General features: G+C 42.7%; 3 protein-coding genes across 5 annotated transcripts in view; 2 read left to right on the top strand and 1 right to left on the bottom strand.

Moving 5' to 3' along the window:
- The first annotated feature begins 40 nt into the window (after positions 1–40).
- Positions 41–23995, top strand: zswim7 (zinc finger, SWIM-type containing 7). Its single transcript, XM_019895241.1, has 7 exons — positions 41–171; positions 1509–1530; positions 4468–4570; positions 11308–11412; positions 13166–13269; positions 19659–19738; positions 23900–23995. The coding sequence occupies exons 1-6, from the start codon at positions 96–98 to the stop codon at positions 19669–19671; spliced, it is 423 nt and encodes a 140-aa protein (XP_019750800.1). The 5' UTR covers positions 41–95; the 3' UTR covers positions 19672–19738; positions 23900–23995.
- adora2b (adenosine A2b receptor) lies at positions 15135–24486 on the bottom strand. The gene is made up of 3 exons (XM_019895220.1): positions 24397–24486; positions 23877–24312; positions 15135–16381 (listed from the first exon to the last, which is right to left on the bottom strand). The coding sequence occupies exons 2-3, from the start codon at positions 24209–24211 to the stop codon at positions 15646–15648; spliced, it is 1071 nt and encodes a 356-aa protein (XP_019750779.1). The 5' UTR covers positions 24212–24312; positions 24397–24486; the 3' UTR covers positions 15135–15645.
- Positions 24319–25246, top strand: part of LOC109531097 (piggyBac transposable element-derived protein 4-like) — a 62758-nt gene continuing 61830 nt past the window's right edge. For 2 of the 3 annotated variants that reach the window (XM_019895182.1, XM_019895181.1), the window contains exon 1: positions 24319–24521. The gene's annotated coding sequence lies outside the window, so the exon portion shown is untranslated. The remainder of the gene's footprint in view (positions 24522–25246) is intronic. The other variant, XM_019895180.1, reaches the window with a different exon arrangement.

The raw sequence follows: 25246 nt of genomic DNA, 5'->3' as shown, positions 1-25246 counted from the left end.
GAGTCCATTCATAACCCCTAACCGGAAATCTTTAACCGGAGGACGTATTCCATTGGCTGGATGACTTCCGGAAATAGACGTCTTCATGTAGAAAAATGCCCGCCGTCCTACCTGCAGTGGCAGAACAGCTTTTTCGAGATATCCGTAAAACATACCAGGAAACTGCTCAAAGTAAGTTGGTAGATGCATTTAAAGTGCCTTCAGAAATACTTTCGGAGCACGGACCGGTTCATTGAGACCGTTTGGAAACTCGGTGCTTTGCTTTGGTCTAATTTCCTGTTTGGAAATAAAAATTGCACCAAAAACGGAGCACCAGTGCGCTCACGATGCGCTCTGACTGAGAACACGGGGCGCTAGTGCAACATGCAATTCAAATGGAAGTTATTTCAAGCACAAACTTCTGATTGGCCGAGAACGTAGGCTGCCTTCGGGAATTAATGGGGAACGGAGCACACTCTGCCTCTCCGAACACAGGCACTGTCAGAGTAGTGCACGGATGTTAGAGTGAATTTGAGGACGCACCCATAGATAGCACAATACAGTACTAAGTTGGTTTATTCCCCCCGCAACAAAGTCAGCTTAGTTCCATTTTTATTCAAATTCGTTTGACATAACGTCGCGCAAATTGTGTTTGTTTGGAATTAAAATAAAGCTATCTGTTCCACTTTTTAAATGTCATGATTCAAGTGAATACTACCAAGTCTGACTTGTTTAAATAAATATGTCTTGTATTGTCTTTTTTCCAACGAGATGAAGTTTCGTATTTGTAGCTGTAGGAGGCGCTGCTGTTTCATATTCCTCACTCAATAAGCGTAAATCATTTTCACCTTCGTATAATTATAATGCTTTAATTCATTTGAGAACAACTTCATCAGACTTGAGGTAACTTATGTAAATAGTAGAAAAAGTCAAATAAAAAATCGTCATAGCTGCGTGATTCTGAATGGAACCTTCAGTATTGTACATAACGTTTTTGGAACGTGTTGCAGCCATAAAATTCTTAGTTAATGGTTCATAAGTTCATGATTGTTTGCTAAAAACAAGAACGTTTTTGGTTTGAACATTACGTATCTTGGTGTGTAGTCAATTAAATATAGATTGAACATGATTTGCAAATCATTCTATCCTGTTTTTAATTGTGTTGAACACAAAGTCCCAACTTCATTGGAATTGAATTTCTACTATGTTAAACTATTACGCTTGATGCTTAGCTCCTCTGTTGTGTTAATCGTGCAAGTGACGCATAGGACCGAAGCAAAGTAGAATTCATAATAAAATGTAATCATTGAAATGTATCAAATTATATCATGAATATACAGGGCCAGTACGGGTTCTGGCAGGGCCACCCCATCTTGGCTCACCACCCAAAAAGGCTTAATAAGGGACCTTGCTTTAGATTTTATCCCAACTGGCCTGATTGCTAGAAGCTGAAGAATATCAGCTAAGGATGATAATTGTGACTACAGGAGTAGCAGCAGTGTCATTATGTTCATGTTTTTCTTTTACAGTTCCTGATGACTTACTGATTGCGTAAGTACTAATCCTCCGAACTAATCTGGGCTCGTGACGAGTCCAGAGTGTTCCCTGCCCTTTGCCCAAAGTCACCTCAAATAGCGCCACCATACCTGTGCTATGTCCTTTTAGAAAATGGATCGTGTGCGTGTTTGTTTTTAAATTTACACAAAGTAGTTATTCACTTGAGAGTGATCTCTTCTGGAAAGTCTTACAGTGACAAATATTAGCTGAAACTCCTCGCTGCCCATCTTAAAACCCGCCTCAAAACTCACTTGTATTCTTTGGCATTTGACTCAGCATGACTTAGATTTGTTCTTGGTTTTGCTGTTCGGTGCTTTCTACCGTCTTTATTACCGATTTGCTTTACTGTTTGTTGTATATGTTAAATTGCTCCACGTACAGCACTTTGTATGCAGCGATGGCTGTTTGAAAGTGCTCTATAAATACAGTTGAGTTGAGTTGAAACAAAAAGTCATGCTGATGGCTCATACCAAGACATTCCCAGCTGTGTGGTTTGACTTCTTGTCAGTGAATTGAATCTCACTGTCCGGCTATGGAACCACATCCTTTCTCTGAGTCAGCATACTTTGGTTTAGCTGCTCTTCATATTTTGCCCTCGTGAGTAAATCTTCCCCAAATTTACACTGAAGACTGGTCTGACGAAAACAGCTTTTTGTAAATGAGCCGACATTTTTCATGTGCCCTTGACGTCAATCACAAACAAATTAATTCATCCTTCATTTATCCCATCCATCCATTTTCAAGAGCCCTTTCCCTCATCAGGGTTGCAGTTGAGTTGGAGGCTATCCCAGCTGACTTTGGAGAATAGGCGTGGTGCACGCTGGACTCGTGGCCCGTCAGATTTCGTCTTCAATAAGCGTTCCATGCATGTGTTTGCAATATAGAAACAACAAAAGCTAACCACCGTTGAACCATGCCGCCCTCGTTTGAATCATCAAAGGAAGAAGTGACACGCTTGTACAATACGATACAATACATCTTTATTTATATTGTGCTTTCACAACAGCTGCAGCTGTAACAAAGCGCTTTACACAACACTTAACATAATGAATAGTAGAAAAAGTCAAATAAAAAATCGTCATAGCTGCGTGATTCTGAATGGAACCTTCAGTATTGTACATAACGTTTTTGGAACGTGTTGCAGCCATAAAATTCTTAGTTAATGGTTCATAAGTTCATGATTGTTTGCTAAAAACAAGAAAGTTTTTGGTTTGAACATTACATATCTTGGAGTGTAGTCAATTAAATATAGATTGAACATGATTTGCAAATCATTCTATCCTGTTTTTAATTGTCCCAAAAAGTCCCAACTTCATTGGAATTGAATTCGTACTATGTTAAACTATTCCGCTTGATGCTGAGCTCCTCTGTTGTGTTAATCGTGCAAGTGACGCATAGGACCGAAGCAAAGTAGAATTCATAATAAAATGTAATCATTGAAATGTATCATATTATATCATGAATATACAGGGCCAGTACGGGTTCTGGCAGACAGGGCCACCACCCAAAAAGGCTTAATAAGGGACCTTGCTTTAGATTTTATCCCAACTGGCCTGATTGCTAGAAGCTGAAGAATATCAGCTAAGGATGATAATTGTGACTACAGGAGTAGCAGCAGTGTCATTATGTTCATGTTTTTCTTTTACAGTTCCTGATGACTTACTGATTGCGTAAGTACTAATCCTCCGAACTAATCTGGGCTCGTGACGAGTCCAGAGTGTTCCCTGCCCTTTGCCCAAAGTCACCTCAAATAGCGCCACCATACCTGTGCTATGTCCTTTTAGAAAATGGATCGTGTGCGTGTTTGTTTTTAAATTTACACAAAGTAGTTATTCACTTGAGAGTGATCTCTTCTGGAAAGTCTTACAGTGACAAATATTAGCTGAAACTCCTCGCTGCCCATCTTAAAACCCGCCTCAAAACTCACTTGTATTCTTTGGCATTTGACTCAGCATGACTTAGATTTGTTCTTGGTTTTGCTGTTCGGTACTTTCTACCGTCTTTATTACCGATTTGCTTTACTGTTTGTTGTATATGTTAAATTGCTCCACGTACAGCACTTTGTATGCAGCGATGGCTGTTTGAAAGTGCTCTATAAATACAGTTGAGTTGAGTTGAAACAAAAAGTCATGCTGATGGCTCATACCAAGACATTCCCAGCTGTGTGGTTTGACTTCTTGTCAGTGAATTGAATCTCACTGTCCGGCTATGGAACCACATCCTCTCTCTGAGTCAGCATACTTTGGTTTAGCTGCTCTTCATATTTTTCCCTCGTGAGTAAATCTTCCCCAAATTTACACTGAAGACTGGTCTGACGAAAACAGCTTTTTGTAAATGAGCCGACATTTTTCATGTGTCCGTGACGTCAATAACAAACAAATTAATTCATCCTTCATTTATCCCATCCATCCATTTTCAAGAGCCCTTGCCCTCATCAGGGTTGCAGTTGAGTTGGAGGCTATCCCAGCTGACTTTGGAGAATAGGCGTGGTGGACGCTGGACTCGTGGCCCATCAGATTTCGTCTTCAATGAGCATTCCATGCATGTGTTTGCAATATAGAAACAGCAAAAGCTAACTGCCGTTGAACCATGCCGCCCTCGTTTGAATCATCAAAGGAAGAAGTGACAATACGATACAATACATACAATACATCTTTATTTATATTGCGCTTTCACAACAGCTGCAGCTGTAACAAAGCGCTTTACACAACACTTAACATAAAATAGCACAAATAATATAACAGGACACATAGTGTGAAACATGGAGAGTCATTCGATCGTAACAACTATTCCTCTGCACGCGCCTTGCTGTTTGATGGAGTTCTAGATGAAAGAGGAGAGAATCAATATACTGTTAAGTAAAAAAAAAAAAAAAAGTCATAGTTATCGTTAATGATTGTCCCCTCTCATTGTCTGTTTCTTGTTTGTCAGGCTGAGGTTTGTTTTCGGGGCCTGCGCAGTACAAGCTTTGGATCTCGTGGACCAACGCTCAGTGACCTGTCTGTCATCGCCGAGTGGACGTAAGGCCTTCCAGGTAGCTTGCATCCTCTTAGTGACACGAAACAAATCCGGGTCGCAAAATGCGCAACGGTTCTCAGCTGGTTAGGACTGGAAGACAAAATGTTGATGGAATCTCATTCCTCACGTATCCTCCCAGGGAGCAGAGTAGATGTCTCATTTCTGATTCCTAGCCCTTATAAAGCCCATTTTTGGACACTCTTCAATCACTTAAATAATGTTTGGTCAATTTATTGATGAATGCTTGGCAGTCCTCTCGGAAGATACGGTAAATCCATTGCTTCGTTCCATTGTGCCTTTTTGAAAAATTTTTTCTTTTGAAAAATATCTTGTTGGCACAGAGCTCAATCCTTGTATTCGTTTTCGCCGATTAAGACTCAAGAGTCTTTTATCATCTGCGCAGTAAAAAGCAAGCGTTTTGCAAAGACAAATGATGTGCAAATATTGGTCCGGTAGGTATTGAGGAAATGATGTGCAAATATTGTTACTGTAGATAAGGCACAGAGGACAATGTGTAAAAAACGGGGAGATAAGAGTTTAGTCCAGTGAAAACAGCGTGTCATTGTGTAATGGACATAGAACAAAAACAAACCAAAAAAAATCAGATTTTTAACTTTTTAACATTGGGGAACATCATTCATTGTTAGAAATAATTTAGTGTTCGTACTTGTAGTTTATAGGTTTTTTTTTTTTAACTTTTCATGTAACAGCTGACCTCAAGTGATCTCCTCAGGGAAAAAAAATGGGGAAAAAGAATGTGATGATAGAAAGTGGGCAATCCGCTTTGGCGGTGGTCACCATGACCATCATTTCCTGTCAACTCCTCAAGTTTTTAAACAGACGGGAGCAACTATAAATTCCAGTGCTGCTAAATACAGAAATGTATTGTTTTCTTTTTTGGAACGGTTTTATCTGGCCTTTTTGTTTTCGCATTATTTCAAGTCTCTGACACGACCCCCACCCCTCCCTCAAACATCCTATTCTTTTGTCCAATGTCGGTAGCTCAGAATCGCTGCAAATAAAGACATTGATCATTTCAACTAACAAAATGCGCTGGAACTTGTCAGGACCTTTTGATCCTCTTGCTCTCTTAAAGTCGCTTGCTCGGTTCTTTTCTCTTGCCTCAAATGTTTGTTTATTACAACTCAAAACTCCTTATGAAGTTTAAACATGCCTTCATCTTCCTGGAAGCCTGTATGGCGTGTGCTCTCTTGGCACTCCATCAAATGGTGAAATAGAAGTTGATACATCACCCACTTCATTATGTTGGTCATTTCCTGTTAACACATCTGCTGGGTGAAGTCGTTTTTGCCTGCTGTCGTAATAATGCGCTCTCTTGTTTCCTCCGCGAGAATGAGTCGGGCATGAGAAGGTGACGTTTTACTGCTGGGATTTTTCACCTTGTCTCCTCCAAATGTTCGTTGGCATTCTCATCAGGAATGCTGCAGTGCAGCCGATAGAAGGGTTGAATATACAGTAGTCAGAACTATAGGAGCTGTGTTAGCGGATCATTTTGCTACATTTCTTCAACAATAACGATTATTAATATTATAATAAAGTCAGGCGGCCTGGTGGTCCAGTGATTAGCGCATCGACCTCACAGTGCGGCGATTGTGGCTTTGATCCCGGCGTCGGCCTTCCTGTGTGGAGTTTGCATGCTTGCGTGGGTTTTCTCCGGGTACTCCGGTTTCCTCCCACATTCCAAACACATACATGGCAGGCTGATTGAACGCTCAAAATTGTCCCTTGGTGTGAGTGTGAGCGCGGATGGTTGTTCGTCTCTGTGTGCCCTGCGATCAGCTAGCAACCGGTTCAGGGTGTCCCCCGCCTACTGCCCGAAGACAGCTGGGATAGGCTCCAGCACCCTGCACGACCCTTGTGAGGATAAAGCGGATCAGAAAATGGATGGCTGGATGGATGGATAATAGTATAATAGTCATTGACAATGTAGTGGTTCTCTCGCCGGACTTCCGTGGATGCCGAATGTGAATGTGAATGGCTGTCTTGTCTGGCGACCAGCCTCGGGTGCAGTCCGCCTTTCGCCTGAAATCAATTGGGGTAGGCGAAAGTGAATTTTACGAGTTTGTCATAGCAGTGAGGTAGTTGGTTTGTAAGGTTGAGTGTTCTTTTTTTTTTTAAGTCCAAGTTAGTGACTTAATTTGTTAGTTCCTTTGTTTGTCAATTAGCAAAATGACTCAAAAATAACCATGCCCTTTTACTGCGGATTCATAAAAACAGGGGGTGTCAAACTCATTTTTGTCGCAGTTCACTTTGGAGTCACGTCTTCCCTCGGAGGGCCACGAAAATGTTGAATCGTCTCATCGCATTTTTCATTTATTGTTCAAGTTACTGGAGGGTAACCAAATTATTGCAGAATCTCAACATTATTTATGGCACATGACAATTTGACATTTCGGGACAAGGATCATGCAAGTTGACACACATTTGCTTTTGCGGGCCAGATCTGGTCTTGAGTTTCACACCTGTGAAATCAAGCTTTTGTCGTTATGGTCAAGTGGGGTAGCAGCCAATCAGGTCCAGCAGATGAAGCGGCGGTGAAAAAAAAAGGCTTGTTGATGCATTGAATGGGGAAAAGTACATTTGGCAGTCCCCTGTGGTTGTGGTCGGTGTGACCCAAAACTTCCTGTAAACTCCTTCAGGTTCCTGAAATACATAAAAGGGATGACTAAAATAAGTGCTGCTGAATTCAGAAATACATCGCGTTGTTTTTGGAACCATTTAAGGGGGTTTTGTTGCTTCTGAGGTCAACGTAGTCACTTCTTCCTTGCTCCGTTCTCAGTCCACCTCCACCGTCTGTCGGTCCAGGAATGTTTTTTCCCCCCCATCTTGAGTCAGCGTGACAGCAGAATTGGCAGTACGTGGCTGGTTATCATTACCCACAGGAAGTGTAGTAAAATGCTTGCATTGTCGCCTTGTCTCTGGTTTTCATCACTATTGTCTAACACTGCAAAACAATATTGTCGCCGTTAATGACACATATTTCTGGACGTTACCGAATCTCTGTCACTTTAGGTTGCCTTAATAAAACCTTTGCTGATGACCGTGACCATCACCACCTTGATTGCCAGATAGGAGCGTTGAACTGTTTTCAAGCTATTGTACATCGCTATTCCTCTCCCCACTTTCACTAAAGTACGTTTTTGAATACAGTGAAACTCCTCTACAATGAAACCTACATGGGCGAAAATACCCCCTAATGTGAAAAAAATCTTCATGCATTAACACCATTCCCACTCTCCTGCCCCCCATACAATGAACCCCCCCGTTGCGTTATACGAAATCTTTTTCTCTGCTCTTGCCTCACGACGAGATTCACTACAACGAATCCAAAAGCGACCTCTACTGCTTCGTTCGGAAACGGCAACAGCAATACACATGCACAGTAGTCCAGGAAGTAGTATTTGTTATCATTAGTTTCAGACGCAGCAAGAACCTTGCATTGCTAAAATGGCTACAAAATGGACCGTTGGATGTCAAGCAGCTAAGCCAAGAAGAGCTCTGACGCTGGAAGAGAGGGTAAAAGTGATCAAAATGAAAGATGGAGGAAGCAACATAAAAGACATTATCCAAGAAATTGATGTAAGTGAAAGTGAATGCTGATCGTAAATTTCGCAATTTCTTTCCCTTTTTTTCTTTCTACACTGACTATATGAAGTGTCAATTAAGTCTATGCTCATACTTATGCACTATTGGAATAAAAATAAAGAGTACACATACGTTTGTGTGTGTGTGTGTGTGTGTGTGTGTGTGTGTGTGTGTGTGTTTACATCTGAGATCAAATTTGCTGCAGTGAAAAACCCCCTGTTGTGAAAAATTTCTTGCTGCAAACATGATTTCGTTGTAGAGGAGTTTCACTGTAGAAGACTTTACAATGTCATTGTTTGATGCAATTACAGTGATCTGCCATTGGCTGGCAACCAGTTCACGGTGTCCCTTGCCTACTGCTCAAAGACAGCTAGCTGGGGATAGGCTCCAGCACGCCCGCGACCTTTGTGATTAGAAAAAGGATGCAACAGTGATGCCTTGAGATACAAGCGCCCTGACTTCATAGTTTTTGAGATTTTGAGCTGCCACGTGATCTAATTTTTATCTTGGTAAGAGAAAAGATTTAGAGTGTGCTTAAGACCCCCACCGCTAAATGGTGGCAACACACCCCACAAGTTCCAGCCACCATCAATTCACATGGCTTTCCTTGCAATGGAAGGACAATATCAGTCGATCGCAGTAATACGTCATTTAGATGTTTTGATAACTCCCGCGGTTCATATTTTATGCCAGAATCCACTCAGACACACAAAGCAACACAGGCCTCTTGATGTTGATGTCGTCAAGTTAGGTCGCTCTTGAAGCGTGTTTATGAGTCTTCTGATGCCAAAGAGCAGCATGTTGACGCACAGCGCAGGCTCTGTGTGAATCATAATGACGCCCCCAAGCACTTGAAATTTCCTTCAAGGCCTGTTTTTGTTGGGGTTCTTCTGGACGGGGCACCGTCCAACATCCTGGCTCTTAGCCCAATGCTGGCTTCTCAAGAAGTATTCCCACGAGAGCCAAATTTTCAGGCGAGGACAAAGCCAGATGCTTTCGTGAGGCTTGAACTCTCGCCGTTCCCTCTGCGGCGATTGAATGGCCGCACTTGATGCCATGTGTGCCGAGCTTTACTGCGCGCGGCCCAGCAAAGCCACGTGATGTGTGACGCCGGAGTTGAACAAACAGAACCGGGACCCGTGAGGTGGTTTTCAACTACGGCGGTTCTTGTTCAAGCATTTCCTGGCTTCGTTTCACAGTTCTCCCGCTTCTCGCTGCATCCTGCCTCGCACACTGCTCTATTCATCGATACCGAGGTCCGTGTCATTGTTTCTTTTGTGTCTAATTTATAACGCGGTGTCACGTCGGACAAACGAGGTGTTTATGCCTCTGTAGGTCACCGGGCAAGGTAATTTATGGATGCCCCGGAGAATAATTGAGCCTGCTCTCGGGAGGTGTTCATTATCATGTCAAGCCGTTCTACAGACCGAGGGCCTGATTTACCAAGAGTTTACATGTGCAAAAAGGGGCGCAAATCCGATGGCGCTTGCAAACAAATGCGAAAGCTGATCTACTAACAGGACTCAAAGCTATGACTGCATCTCCCAAACGTGCTCATTTGCTACAGTTCATTTTGCGCATTGAAGAAGGGGGGGATTATGCAAACCGATCTCATGTGCATAAGATGATTTGACATTTTATTTTAAATAGCGCGTGTGAAATGCAGGTGTGGCATCGGTAAAAGAAGAGGCGGCACGGAGGAATCCTGTCCACAGGTGCTGACCCGCTCACAAGTTGGTGAAAATCATCAGCGCAACCTAAAATGATGTCACCGCCACTGGTATATTGGTTGCCAACAGCGCATGTAACCTTTTAGAGTGAATGAACACACAATTTAGTATCCGCTCTTTGGGATCTTCATAAATCCTCCTCAACGTTCTCTTGGTAACGTGAATTACTGTCCGCAGGAGACACTTGAAGGAGAGAAAGAGAGCCACCCGGCCGGTGGTCGTTAGACCAGCAGGTACATCATGTTGGACTATTACCGTATTGTCCGCACTGTAAGGCGCACCGAAAATTCTTCCATTTTCTTAAAAGCTCAGCGCGCATTAAAATCCGGTGCGCCTTGTGTATGGTCATTACGGTAATACGTCGACACCCCCCCCCCCCCCCCCCGCCCCAAGATGGCTCCTTGCTGGAGAGATGCTTACAATGTTATAACTTTCAGTGGTTCAGTGAACTGTGTCGCTGCTTTATTAGATACGTTTTTGTTGTGATTTCCTTGTTTGTGAATACAGTACACAACAAAGGAAGAAATAACAAACACTTTTGAGACAGTCCAGTCTCCTATGTTTTACTGACATCTGATCGTTCTGTTGGAGCTACGCTCAAGGAAATGCCAAAATAAATTCTGTAGGGGGCTATAGAATTTATTTTGTGATTTCCTCGCTTGATTTTCTGTTTTGATGCATTTTCAATTTTCGTAGTTTCATTGAAATAATCGTTAATTTACGATTTTCGGAGGCGGTCATGAACGCCTCTCGAGTCGAACGGAAGGAGCGTAGCTCCATCTAGTGAATGCATTGTAGATTGCGTCTTATAATGCAGTGCCTCCAATATGTGAAAAAATTACAAAATAGGCCATCCATTGAAGGTGCGCCTCATAATCCAGTGCGCCTTTTAGTGCGGAAAATACGGTAGTTGTTTCTTCCCCACGTCCTCCGTATAACTTGAGATGATGAGTTGAGCCGATGAAACCTTATTTTATTCCCTTTGAGAACATCCAATATGACATGATTTATTTACTGGACATTTTACTGTGTTTTACGCTCCAACGGCGAGTAAATGCAGCAACATTCTGTTCGACGAGTAGCGTGCATCACGACACGCATTGAAAATCGGTCAAAAGTTTCAAGCTCCCTTTTGAGGTTATTTTGAATTTTCGGCGTTCAGCCTTGCCTGGCGTTTGTGGGCCACAGGGATGCAATAAAACATGTTTTTCTTCCTGCCGCTCCCTACTTCCACTGTGTTCGCTGATCCTTTACTCCACGATGGTCCTCTCTGAGCATCCAAATATGGCCAATATACTGAAGTTACTGAATGAAGTTGCGGTGATCTATTGTGTTGCTTAGGAGAGTAGGCGTACACCCTCGACCGGTCGGCAGAAAAATTGCATCCATTTTAGTAAATGGGATGATTTTCTTACAGGTCATAGGAGCCTCGGGGAGTTTATACACTTGCTTCACATCCTGTCACTACTGCCCGTGTCCCGCCTTTGCCTACACGGTGCTCCGGAGGAATGACGGCCTATTGGTGAGGATCTCAACAGGAAGACAAACATTCATGTCAAACCCCACCTCAGGAACTCACACGTGATGTATATCACAGGCCGCAGTTCATCTCATCTTTTTTTTTTTTTTTTTTTTAACGTGCATAGCTGTCCGACAACCATTGTCTTTTGGCGTGCATCCTGGGAAAAAGGGGAAAAAAAAACATATGCAATGTCTGTAGTGAGACAAAGCAGTTGAAATGTGGACAACAGATGTTTTGTGGTCGGGTCATATTTGGTCCATGGCAGTCTGTGCTTTAAAAATTATTATTATTATTATTATTATAATTTTTTTTTACTTGAACTGTATCTTTAAATATTTGCAAGCAAGCACCACCTTTCCTCTTTTTAGCATTAGGAATTCTGTGTGGAAAAAAAATCGATAGAACGACTACTACTCCAGACATCAACCAAGAAGGTTTTTGGATTGTGTATGTTTGGAGCGTGATCTCAGTGAGGATCAAGCGTGTTTGAGATACAGCAAGATTGATCGTGACGTAAGCTGGCGCCACATTGTTGTCATTTCAGGCCTTCTGCTGACTGCACAGCGACTGAGGAAATACCGACCTAGGCCCCGTACCTCTGACATGGACAAAGGGAGGAATAGAAGCACTTCCAAATATGTGATGAGAATTCAAAGCATGGCGAACTAGCGGTTAGCACTTCTGCCTGAGGTTTGGGTTAGGAATCTTGATTTGGGCCTTCTTGTGTGGGATTTGCAATGATTGATGACAGCCAGTGATCGTTTAGCAAGATAATATTTGAATAATATGGCCAATATAAATGATAGATTTTAAGAAAGAAAGAAAGTCGAGCACCTCCCGGCTCGGAATCTGTTTTCACAGTTAGAGTGATTCCAAATATGTGCCCATTCATCTCTTAGTTAATGATCTGAACACTTTTACATCTTTAGACACCTTGTAATAATCCCGATGTGCTGATTCGGGTCTTCTTTCACTAACCTTGAGTCCCATTTCAGTTGAATCTGACTGATCTCATTTCAGTGCGTTGCCACCGTGTTCACATCTGCGTAGTAGTATTTAGAAATGTCATACAGTGGTGGAAGGCAGTTGGGTAAAAACCTCACTGGTGAGACATCGCAGTAGTCGTTCCAGAAGTGCACTCAACTGTCTTATTGGTGAGCATCCAAAAACATGGCGTCCGGTAAGGAAGCAGCGGCCTTTGAGTGGGAGGTGGGGTACACCCTGAACTTGTCACCGGTGAATCGCAGGGCACAGTCACATCGATGGATAATGTAACGCCAGAAGAATATGCAAACTTCAGCCAAGAAAGCAAAAGCCTAGATTTGAAACCTGAACCTCAGGACCGTGAGGCAAAAGTGTGAAAACACTCGCTTTGAATTCTTGTCAGATATTTGGAAGTGCTGGTCCTTTCTCCTCTGTCCTGTCCAAGTTATGGAATGAGCCATTTTGGTCAATTCTGTTTCCGGCTTGGTGGGGTGCGGGAAAATGACAAAAGAAAAATCCCCTTTTCCAGCATGACTCACGAAAAAGTCCATAAAGGCTTTATGAGCTACAATAGAGATTATGATTTCTTCCACATTTAATACGTCTTGCAACAACTTAACATTAATTCAAGCAAAGTAGTTCCACATTTGGCAAACACGTCAAGCTCGTCTGCAAAGTCTCTCAACTTCTCTGTCATGACCGTCACGTGTTCCTTTCATTGTGACACACGCCGTCACTGTTATGACTCCGCTGTGCTCTTTTGTTGCAGTGCAAACACATTCTGGCGGTGTGCCTGTGTGAGGCCATGGGTGTGACCCGCATGCAAAGTGCGTCGGATGAGCAGATGACAGCGCTGCTCAGCGGGACCCTTCTGTGAGTCCCCACTGAATCTCCACGTGTATGCCGCTGGTGATCGGGGAGGGAATGGAAAACCATTCCAGTGCGTTTCTTATTACTAGCTGTAGGACGCCATTATTTTTTGGGCCCACTTAGACAGTTGCGGGGAAATATCTGTTGACTGCGGTTGCGTTGGGAAACCTTGAGACGCCGCATGCTAGTACATGTTGGTTTTCCACTTAAAAAAATATTTGTCAAAATACTGCACATAAATGTGACTTTCATGCACAATAGCAACAAAGCAGTCAGTCACAAAATATTTGACCGTAAATGCATACGGATTGCTCCCAGAGCTGAATAATGACACAAAATGCTAAAGGTCAGAATAGTTGATTTGGATCAATTTAATAGTTATGTCACAAAAAAAAAAAACATCAATATTTTGCAAAAAGCGTGACACACACGTATATACATACACAACATTACAGTGCAGTTACAGTATCGCTGTCTCCATTGGAATGTTGACACACCCACGCTATATTTAGCCCTTGAGATCAGTCAGGTGTCACCCAAAAAGGGGAGACATGTCAATGTTTAGAGTCTTGAAATGAAGGAAATGACATTTAAAAAAAAAAGCAAGCAAAATGTCAATTTCTTTTTTCGACTTTGTTTTGGCCTTTTAGCTGCAACAGGCGCCGGAGTTCCTGTCGTGGAACAGATGTTCTTCCTCGTCTTGGAAAAAAATCATTTCAAGTTGGAACACAATTTTGTACGTGGGTGCTGAATGTTGACCACACCCAGCAAAAAAAACCCCAAAACAAAACAAAACAAAAAAAAACTGATTCAGTAGAAAAGAGCACTGCAGCTACACCGTTAGGTGTGGTTCAATAAACCCATTAGTGTTCCCTGCTTCACTTTCACCTCATTTCTCATTTATCTGATTACCGTTCATGGGAGTTAATACGACTTAATGAAATTTGGGGGGAGGGGGGCTAATACAGTTAGGTCTAAAACAGGAAACCTCGTCGCATAGTTTTGTTTACAACAACATATTTTTAAGCTTGTAAAACCCTGCAGGATTTCTGCATTTAAACCCAGAGGATAAATCCAGTTAAACGGATTTGGATGATATGACTGATTGTATCTACCTGCTAATTGTCGAATGCTATCTCTTTTAGCTGGAAATCACACAAGTGGTTTGGAAGACATTGTGGCACGAGAGATACAAAGCACGACGACTTAGAGAGTTAGAGAGGCCAATGAACACACACACACACACACACACACACACACACACACACAAGCACAGGGAGAACATGCAAACTCTACATTGTAAGGCTTGAGCTCAGATTTAACACCTGAACTTCAGAACTGTGAGGCAAAAGTACGAAACACTAGGCTTACCCTGCTATGGGGGGAAACAATGTGTTCCCCTTAAAGTAGTCAGGAATACAAATTACTTCTCCAAAAGTAGCAAATATCTCCTCTTTCATTCATTTTGTCACTTTGAACCAGAATATACCAATTTAACAGCTAGAAATTTACATTAACTCCAAATTTGGGTAAGGATCAATTTAAACCTAACTGTATACAGTCATACCTCGGTTTTCGACCATAATCCGTTCAAGAAGGCTGTTTGAAAACCGAAACCACGCTCTTTTTAAAAAATAAAAAAAAAACTTTATTGAACACGTCTGTTCACAGTGTAAGGAAGGCGAAAAGGAGTCAAGTGATGCATTCAAATGCGCTCAGTTTGTTCGAGAACCGAAATTCGGTCGTCATCCGAGGCAGAAAAAACTTGAAAATTTTGGTCGAAAACCGATTTGGTCGAGAACAGAGACGTTCGAAAACCGAGGTTTGACTGGAGTTGATTTACTCTATAAAACTAGTTTTCCTTTTTGAATTAATTGACCTGTAAGAGAGATGCACGTGGCCAAAGGAAACAGCTCAAGACACGACAACACCGTTATTCTCAGTATTGAAGGTTCAACAAGCGGAAACACTGTGTGTGAGGGCGGGGGGGGGGGTGATCAGAAATAACCAGAGAAGTACTTCTATTGTACCTATTCAGGTCCACAAGTAATACAGAGTAGTACAGGTCCAGACTCACCGAGTTCATATTCACAGAGATGCATTACGGTAATAAATAAACACTTGCACAGACTCTTGGCAGTACAAAAAAAACCCCCAACAACAACAACAAAAAAAACAAAACTGGACTGTTGCAGTTCTATCAGGGCTTTTTCAGAACGATAAATAACATTTTAGAATGTTTCAAAGTTTGGCTCCCGTTCACAGTCCGGCACATCCAGGTAGTGTTAACGTTATTCGACGACAACAAATCCTCAAGGCGTGTATGACATCATATACCCTGCTTGTGTAAACATCATTCAGTGGAAATAGTGGCGCGTCTTATAGCAGGGGATCGATAGTCATGTGTATCTGGTCTCTAGTGCGCCTGCTGCCGTTGGAGCTGACGCAGAGCTCCTCTTTGCGGCACAGCACGTGCCGCTCCAGGATCTTGCGGAAGGTGTTTCTGAAGTCCTGGATGCGGTAGGCGTAGATGATGGGGTTGACGGCCGAGTTGGCGTGGGACAGAATGATGGCCAAGTACATGACCTCGTCGGGCTTGACCAGCTTCTTGTAGAAGAGCGTGAGGCAGTTGAGGATGTGGACGGGCAGCCAGCAGATGGCGAAGAGCCCCACGATGATGGACAGCGACTTGGCGGCGCGGATCTCCCGCTGCATCAGGCCGTGATGGTGGTTGTCGCCGTTGGACACGCATTTGAGCTCGATCTGCCTCAGTTGCATCCTGGCCACCGTGAAGATCTTCATGTAGATGCCCAGCATGATGAGGAGTGGCAGCAGCACGCACACAAAGAAGTTAAAGTAGACCATGTACTCCATGTCCACCACGCTTTCAAAGAAACACCTGAGCTCGCAACTCCGTGGTCGTAAGAGTCCGCCTTTCGGCCCCGCGTCCGGTTGCCCGTTCGTACTGTTGTCCCCGCCGGTGGAGTTGACATTCCTGCAACTCGAGTCTTTGACGTTCCAACCGAAGAAAGGGACCAGCCCGATGACAAAGGACAGGATCCATAAAATAGCGATGATCTCTCTGGCCGTCTTTCCTGTCATCAACTCCTTGTACCTGCATTTCAAGAAAAAAAAAACAATTTACTACAGGGGTTAATTAAAGGTATGGTAAGTTATCTCTTCATCAATTTTCCTACTTGGCCATATCCAGGGAAGTAGTGTAATCACAGGAACATCAATCTTTTGCGAGATGGTCTCATAGCCTTTACTTTTAGCATGCTTATCTATCATTTTCTTTCTCATCTCATGAGACAACTCTCTCCTTTGCATCCTCTGTGCCATGTTTAGTGTGGTACACACACCATGTCCCCAAACACCACAGCATCCCTGTCAACTTGTACGTTTTCCCCGTATTTTATACGTTTTTTTTTTTTTTATCATTTCAAATCATGTACAGCGTATTTACAACTTTTATACGGAAAAAAAAAATTGTGAACCGATCTCACAAAGACCACTTTGGCTCAAGTCCAGATCACCTGCTGGGAGCCAACGACAATGCCGTCGTCGATCGCTACTATTGTCACGGCAAACCAGCAAAAGTAATCCTCTATTGTATATATTTTTTTCATCGTTGTGTACGGTAGGATTGATAAAGCATGATGTGCGCATGCGCGGTAAGCTGTTGTAAGGGTTTTTGTTGCTTTGTAAGGGGAATCGTAATCATTTATAAGGGCAGCTATTAGCCGGGGTTGACAGGTATGAGCACAGTGACTCCTTTTAACCCTTTAAATAGGATGGCTGGCGGACTGGTATAATAATTTTAATCTGTGATGATAATTGGAGGACACCTTGTATACCCGCCGCACAGTTATGAGGTTCAGGTTTCGAATGTCTCGCCTTCACGTGTGGTGTTTGCATGTTCTACCCGTGCTTGCCCGTGTTTCTCCAGCTTGCTCCCACATTGCAAAATAATGCATGTTGAGTTCACGGAAGATTCATAACTTGTCCATCGGTGAAACGGTGAATGTGAATAGTTGGTTGTTTAAATGCGCCCTACTGTATGTCGAGAGGGTCAAGGTAGCTGGGCTAAGCTCCAGCTCACCCGTGACCCTAAAGCGGATAAGCACGATTGAAAATGGATGGATTTGCCAGTCGTGTTTCCTGGCTTGGGGCTGGTCTGTAAACATCCAGACAAAGACGAAATGTGCTGGATGTGCATTTGTGCACTGTCGTTGTGCTATGAGTGTATATGATGTGGTGTAAATGTTGCTCAAAGAGAACTGACCCACTCCCAACATTGCAAAAGTGCATCATTTCCTCAATAATAGTCCACTTTGTGCTCACGTATGTTGCCAAAGCACTCAGTTACGCAAACAATAACCTCAATGACTAAATCTTCGATCACCTTCACTTATTCCAACCCTTCTTGGTGCTCCCTCCGATTTGTATTCTGTGTCATTTTCATTTGCTGTCTGAATTCACTCCGCCTATCCCATCTTGTTGCGTTGAAATTCACGTCGCCAAAAAGCAAGGCTCTTCGGATGTGCAAACACAAGAGGCTAATCAAGCAGATTATTAGTGCTCAGCAGGAGCTCAAAGGACAAATGGCACGTCCCGGTCGGCGGCATCCTCTGAAGCCCACAGGCTGTTTCCTGACGTGACGTCAGGCGAACACACGCTTAATGAGACACACACATGCTGACACACACGTAGCACCAAACAATCCTTATGACCTCCGCAACTTCCCAAGAGATGCCGTTGACTCCCGACTCCCAAATCATCAGCTGTCACTTTAAGGGATATGTCAATTGTTCACACGTATTACTCTGCAAAAAAAAAAAGAAGTAAATGTATATAAATTTGATGTGAAATGTGAACACTTGACTCTCTTAAAAGGGATATCTAAGCACGACATTTCGATGAGTGAAATGTTAATTTAAGCAGCAAAAAGTTTTTATCCATCTCAGGGGGCGGCCATTTTGCCACTTACTGGCGACTGAAAATGACATCACAGTTGCTCAGGGCTCAGGTGAACAATCACGGCTATCTTGTTTTCTGACTGTAGTCGCGTGACTTCACAAGCTGAGCCAATATGTTGTATTTTAACAACAAAAATACTGTACCCCCACTTGCCTCAAAATTAGTTCATTCCACCAAATCCTTCCCACTGCTCCCTGTCTGGGCAATATGCTGTCTTCCGATGATATGCAGTCATGGTTTAAGCACCTGGCTTAAACCAGAACATGTGAAACATTTCTTAACTTCTACTACCCAATACCGACACACTATTATCAATACCAATGCTCATTTTTTGCTGTATGTAGAAGATGAAGCTAAGGTGCTACCGACAATCTCAATGACTGTATGGACACATAGACCCAAAATGTCAAATTTGGCTGCAGTTTGCGCTTCAGAGTGTGACATTACAAGATCAGATAAAGAAAAGGTGTGAATAAAAACGCCTTAAGGCAAAAGTAAATGTAAATAGAAAAAAAAGTGCCTGCAGGAAGTTTTACGTTTAGCCAGAATATCATTAGCCTGATTGAGTCCAATGTTTGCTTCCTAATAACTGCAAAAGAGCCAATTGGGGACTTATAGGACCTGTGTGGCGTGTGAGCTCTGCCCCGTGGTCGACAACACCCCCACCTCACCAGCCAGGACTGCGCGTGGCCCCCTGGGGAGGGACATGAATTATATACCACACTGAAGCTGCTATGCACCTGTTCTTCTCTATCTTCTGCTTGCTTGGTTAAGCTTGTATGCGACAACCCCTCACCCTCCACCCCCGCCCTCACAACCTCTCTCAGGGAGGCATTGGTGACTGGATTAGTTGTTGCATGACGACAGCTCGCTGGCATCTATCTTTGCTGTGTGGTTTATTTTTCCTTTGGGGGGGCGGGGGGCATGCGCCACTAAACCATACCTTCAATGCCCTGAGGCCAGGAAGCTCTGCCAGGCCTCACACACACCAATCTTGATTTTATTTCACTTGCTGTAGCTTCTACGGCAACTACAGGCTCAACTCACAGCCTGTATGCTAAAGATGGACGCAAGTTGTATTACAAGTACAGTTGCAAAATTCCCATAATCAAATAATTACCCATTAAATAACAATTTGGAGTATTTCTAAAATTCCCCATCTTAAATTCCTATCGAGATTGAATGGAAAAAGATCAAAAATGGTCCTCCCCTTTGCCAGCTATTGTCATTCCCAAAATGATCTATTTTGTGGTGAGACCCCCCAAACAGCATGTTTGTTGAACACTAACATTGCATCCTCCAAAAAAATAGCAAACGCCTGTGGACTGACCAATGGTAAGGATTTGTGAAAAAAATACAAAATTCACCAAATTTGGGCAAAAGACTCATCCATCAATGTTAATTCATTGCAGAACCTTCTGGTGAGGACAGCTTGGCTGCCGGGCGGCGGTATAATAAAGTCATGCAGACAAATGAAGAAGAGCTGACAACTGTAAGTAATTGAATAATCAGCAATAACATTCCACGATTTTCATAGAAGAAAAAGAACATACCGGTATTATTGTTCTATCAACTGTCTACCTGTGTTGCTGCACTGTTTGTGTTCAAATGTTCATGATAACACCACCTCATGGATGCTATTCGCTAGCTTTCCATTTCTGAACTTTATCGACTGATTTATCTAGCAATCCATTGATAAATTACAGTCGTCTATGTGCATAAACATTCCAAATAATTGCAATAAACTAAAATATACATAGTTGAGAGCATGAGAGACCTAACGAACCCAACTTTATCCATCAACACGACTATGGCTCCCACAAATGGAATAAACAGTGAGCAGTCTGCTGGGCCAATATGTATTTAAAGGGTATTTAAAGAGTGCAACAATACACAACAGCGGCAGGGTCTTTTTGTACGTGATGCAAAACGGGAAGACGGGTCCCCAAGGAGAGTGTCCATTGTGTGTGTATGTGTATGCGTGCGCGTGCGTGCATGTCGCCTGTCCCAGGAGGCTGAAAACATCTGGCCTAGGCCTTTTGCTTGCACTACAACCATCTGTAAAAACACTTTATCAAAGAGCGAATCCATACCCCAAATAGCTGCAGACTGCACGCACACGCAAACACACGCACACAAATATACACAGTATACCGTGTGTGTGTCATTGTGTAATTTGAGCCACACTGATCTTATTAGTGGGCATGTGGCAAGGGTGGAAGGCCTTTTAGAGCCCACCAACATCATGTCATGGCTATTAATGTATATGGAGTGTGTCTGTTGTGAGTGGTGTTAGAAAGCGGTGGACGATTTCCGCTAAGTATCCGGAAAGTCTATGGGAAGTTAGGGTAAGGAATTTGGGAAATATTCCAAATTGGGAAACGTAATGGAGATGAGCCGGGACTTGAGGTAAAATGAAGGCATCGGGGTACTTGAACGAAATCTGCTCGTGTTTGTCAGGATGATGCTACAATGTATTTTCCCGAATGATATTTAAGTTCCCCATGAAGAACCATCTTATAATGTTAATTCTTGTTTCCCACAGAAAATTTCCAACTTTGAACTCCCCAGAATTTAGCAACACTAGATGTGAGTCACTTTTGGCATAATAGTTTACCTTCATGATTTCTACGCAGGCAGAGTGGGTTCCTTTCCCACTCAGTGTCTGTCTAAAAATGAGTGTGAGATGTTGTCTGCCTGGATATGCATTGTTCGTTTAACTGGCAGAAGATACAATTAACCTTTGTATCCACCTGTTGCCGGTCAAAAAGCAAAATTTTGTGTTGAACTAATCAGGCCCAGATATTTGACCAAGTACAACTGTGACAATATTCTCAATATTTCAGTTCATATTCTTTTTGTGACTTTTGCTTAAAGAGTCGTCAAGTCGCTTTCGCGTTAGCCGTGTTGCTAATAGAGTTAGCAATGATGCTAAGCCAGCTGTGTTCATACAGATTAAAATGTTTATTCGTTTTGACGTGATGTTATGGCCTGTAAAGCATCAGCTGACTTGCCTCACTCCCTGCCTTTCAGTATTTTATAGTTTTTTTATTTAATCTTTGTGTGTATGCGTCCTTTCACATACTGTATCGTCGCTGTCTGATAAGCCAGCTATCCAATTTGGATTTTCTCTCGAGAGCAGTGTGTGTGTGTGTGTGTGTGTGTGTGTACATATGGATATAGATAGATATATGTGTGCGTGTGTATATATATACACACACTAGCATTTAGAAGGGCTGCTATTTTTTAATGCTATTAGACAATTGTATTGCTGGACTGATATTCACATTGACGGGATGCCATCACAAAGGAATGATCAAGTTTGATGGTTTGCTGCCAAAAGCACATCAACAGCTATGATGCCCTCAAGCCAGAAGCTGAGCTCCGCCGTGTTTGTTTACGAACGAGAGACATTTATACTCCTTGTCCCTTATCTAATCATATTGCAGAATTCCGACTGCATTTTATTGTAATGCTTTTTTTTTTATCATGTTGAACTCGCTTTCAACAAAAGTTTCAGAAAAAATGTAGCAAGATTTACACACACAACTTGTGTTCAGATGTAGTTTAATTTGTTTTTTTTCTATTGTGTGACTTGTTTCTAATGGGAAATACAAACAAATAAAAGCTCAAATAGCTTGATGGAATGGATTGTGTTCAATTTCCAAAACTACATGGATGCATTTGCAAAGCCACAAAGTTGACTTTCCTTCCGACCATTTGCCAACGTTTGAGGCAAATGGAAATGACAGCCCATCTCGGTGAAAGAGCCCCACGGTAGGGCACACTCAACAGTGCGTTGGCTTTTAGACGAGCAGAGAAACCACAGCAACCGTTGTGCACGCGATCTCCTTATCCAGAGCTTTTTCATTCACGCCTCTTTGATGAGCTAATGTATGCAGATTTGTGATTGCAAAGTCAACAGCCTTCAGTCGGACTTGTATAGTGAGTGCTGCAAATATGCCACTTCTGGATGTGACACAACGCAGTCCAACCGATTGACTCAAACTCCGCAATTTATCTGTGGCGAATCAAACTACTGGAGACTTTTGGTATACTTCCTCCTTTCTTGGGCTGAACAATTAATACAATTTAAATCTTCATCGCAATGATTTGAAAAAAAAAAATCAAATTGCAAAGGTTGTAATTGTGGGGACGGCGAGATGCTTCATTTCAGCCGGTCGGTAGGCTTTATGTTTTTCCAATATAAATGTATATTTAATTTATTTATTCATTTATAGAGTGTCGAGAAAGGTTTGGTGGTTTAGATGTGCAGTCTACATTGTGCAGTTCACGTACTGTATGACTGGTTCATGAAAGTTCAAGTGAAAAAGGCACAGATTTGTTTGCATTAATGTTGTAGTGTGCTTGCTCAGTCATTGGGGTCATTGTCATCCCTCAAGGTTTGAATCAAGGCAACTGGACCATTCCTGGTTGTTGAATTGATTGCATCTTTTTCCCCCCAAAAAATTATTTAGGCAATTATGCTTTTCTGCTAACAATTTGGACGTCGTCCAGTGCATTTATGAGGGACGGCACCGCAAACTGGTGCAACAGTGTCTAATCAGATAACTTGTTTTTGATGAACACTGACCACACCCAATTTGACTCAGCTTTCACCTTCACGTCACTTTCTCTGAGCAGCTCACATGAAGCTCTCCATAAAAACAAGGGTCAGAAATGTTCAAAAAGACACCAAACAGTTTCAGAGCTACTCTCTGCTATGTTACTTTAAAAAAAAAATTTTTTTTGCATGAAGAAATTGACCCAAAATGTTGCCACATTGTGATCTGCTTTTCGTGTTTTTTTATTTTTTTTAATGTTGTTTGCACAAGGGTGTTGATTCAAGCAAGTGCTTCTAATAACACAAATATGTACAACGTTAACATGTGCGTGTACATGTATGGGTGAGCTGGAGCTCAGCTGCCTTTGGGCAAAAGGTTGGGTTACATCTTGGGAGTCAAGCCTTTAAATTTAATGCTATGTATGCTACATTGCTCCATCAATATGATTAATACCGTTGAAATATTTTTTCTTAATTGTTTGCAACATTCTGTTTAGGATACGCAGAAAACATTTCCCATTACAGGACAGGGTACATTCTGGGCAGCGCGTTGTTTAGTGGTTAGTAGATTTGGTTCACCGTTTCGAGGTTCGGGGTTCAAATGTCAGTTCCGACCCCCCCCCAAAAAAAAACAAGTTAGGTTCATTAAAGACTCTAAACTTTCCAATTGTGTGAACGCGAGTAGAGAATAATTGCTTATCTAAACGTGCCCTGCGATTGATTGGCAATCAGTCCACGGGTGTACTTTGCCTCCTACTGAAAGCCAGCTGGGATACGCTCCAGTTTCCCACGACCCATATGAGAATAAGGATGGATGAAATAATACATTCATACATTTATGAGAATGGAGTTGTGAAACTGCAAAGTATTTATTTTTGACAAACATTCAGTATATTTTTTTTTCTTTTCGGTTTGGCTCAGATTTAATTCCTCATCAATGAATGCTGGTCTTGTATTTGTTGCGAGTCCATTGGTTGTTTTCTATATCATTACACACAAGTGTGTAAAAAAAGAACAACAACGAGGGTGAAGCAACTTCTCCCTCCACAGCATGCTCCTCACTCACCTGAGAGGGATTTTGACCGCCAGGTATCTGTCGATGGCGATGGCGAGCAGACTGAAAATGGAGCTCTGGGTGAGAACCAGGACGAAGCAGGCTAGGAAGAGGCAGCCGTAGAAGTCCAGTCGGATGCCGATGCTGATGGTGATGGCGAAAGGGATGGCCAGGCAGCCCACCAGGATGTCCGCCACGGCCAAAGATACCAGGAAATAGTTGGTGGCGTTCTTCAGGGTGGTGTTGATGGCAACGGCCCAGCACACTAGAACGTTGCCGGAGATGGAGAGGAGAGCAATGACCACTTCAATGACGATGTAAAACGTCTTTATTCCTTCCTCATTCATTCTTCTGAGACGAGGTGCTCCTACAAGTCTAGAAGCAGGGCGCAAGTCTTTGGGTTTGGATCGAAGAATAGTCCACGAAGGTGAGCTGCTAAATTGGCCATCTGAAAGTTAGAGAAAGAAAAGAAAGATGAAGCATCAAAATCAGAGGCTGTTGCTTTAATGCGTTTGTTTGCTGCTTTTCTTACCTTTGCAACGCTGTGCATCGTCTGTGGGCGCGTCCACGCCACGAGTGGCCTCCGAGTGAAGACTTTCTTGTGTGGCGCAAGTTTCCCCACTGACGGCACTTTTCAAGTCGAGGAGGGACACCAGCGTAAGAAGCATGCAAGCCACGCCCCCTCGCGCGCTCTCTCTCTCTCTCTCGACACAGACGCGCACTGCTCCGTCAAGTGTAAACCTATGACGATAAAAGAGGAATCCCAAGATACAGCGCCACCCAAGAGCCGTGCGTAATTACGCGCGGATACATCTAAACACTCGACGTACACACTCCCACGCGCAAGACACATCACTGCTTCCCATCACGGCAATGCGAGAGACAGAAACTGGCAGCTTAAGTAGTCCCAAGGAAATCAGTTAGGTGAAGTACAAAGTAATGGTCTTCGGATGCAACTGGAACCTTCGTCAAAGGTGAAGGGAATATGCACAGGTCCAAACACTGGTCAGTTCGGACAGGGGTCGGCAACCCACGGCTCTAGAGCCACAAGCGGCTCTTCAGCTACTCGCATCCCAAGTAATAAGAGGATGTGTACACTGTGCAACCACATCATCTCTTTTTTTCCCCCCTCTGAACAGATTTCAGTTTTCTTTTTAAATTGAGTTGTACATGTTATGGTCGGATTAATGGTGGGACATTTTCAAATGATTCATCTTAGATTAAAAAAAAAAAATATATATATATATATATATATATATATTACCCCAAAAAACATGCCATTTGAAATTGGGTGTGTAGAATTTCTATACAATATGTGCACTATCTGTACTTGTTGGAGTTTTATAAGTTGAGTCATGGCACATTAATAAGAGATTTCGTGA

This window comes from Hippocampus comes, unplaced genomic scaffold, assembly GCF_001891065.2.
Source record: "Hippocampus comes isolate QL1 unplaced genomic scaffold, H_comes_QL1_v1.1 scaffold177, whole genome shotgun sequence".
In the NCBI taxonomy this organism is placed as follows: domain Eukaryota; kingdom Metazoa; phylum Chordata; class Actinopteri; order Syngnathiformes; family Syngnathidae; genus Hippocampus; species Hippocampus comes.
This window is presented reverse-complemented; position numbering and strand designations above follow the sequence as displayed.

Coding starts and splice junctions, on each gene's coding strand:
- zswim7 (XM_019895241.1), top strand. CDS start 96: ATGCCCGCCGTCCTACCTGCAGTGGCAGAACAGCTTTTTCGAGATATC. Junction 172..1,508: donor ATACCAGGAAACTGCTCAAA/GTAAGTTGGTAG, acceptor TTTCTTTTACAG/TTCCTGATGACTTACTGATT. Junction 11,413..13,165: donor GGAGGAATGACGGCCTATTG/GTGAGGATCTCA, acceptor CTTTTGTTGCAG/TGCAAACACATTCTGGCGGT.
- adora2b (XM_019895220.1), bottom strand. CDS start 24,211: ATGAATGAGGAAGGAATAAAGACGTTTTACATCGTCATTGAAGTGGTC. Junction 16,382..23,876: donor GCGGTCAAAATCCCTCTCAG/GTGAGTGAGGAG, acceptor CTTGAAATGCAG/GTACAAGGAGTTGATGACAG.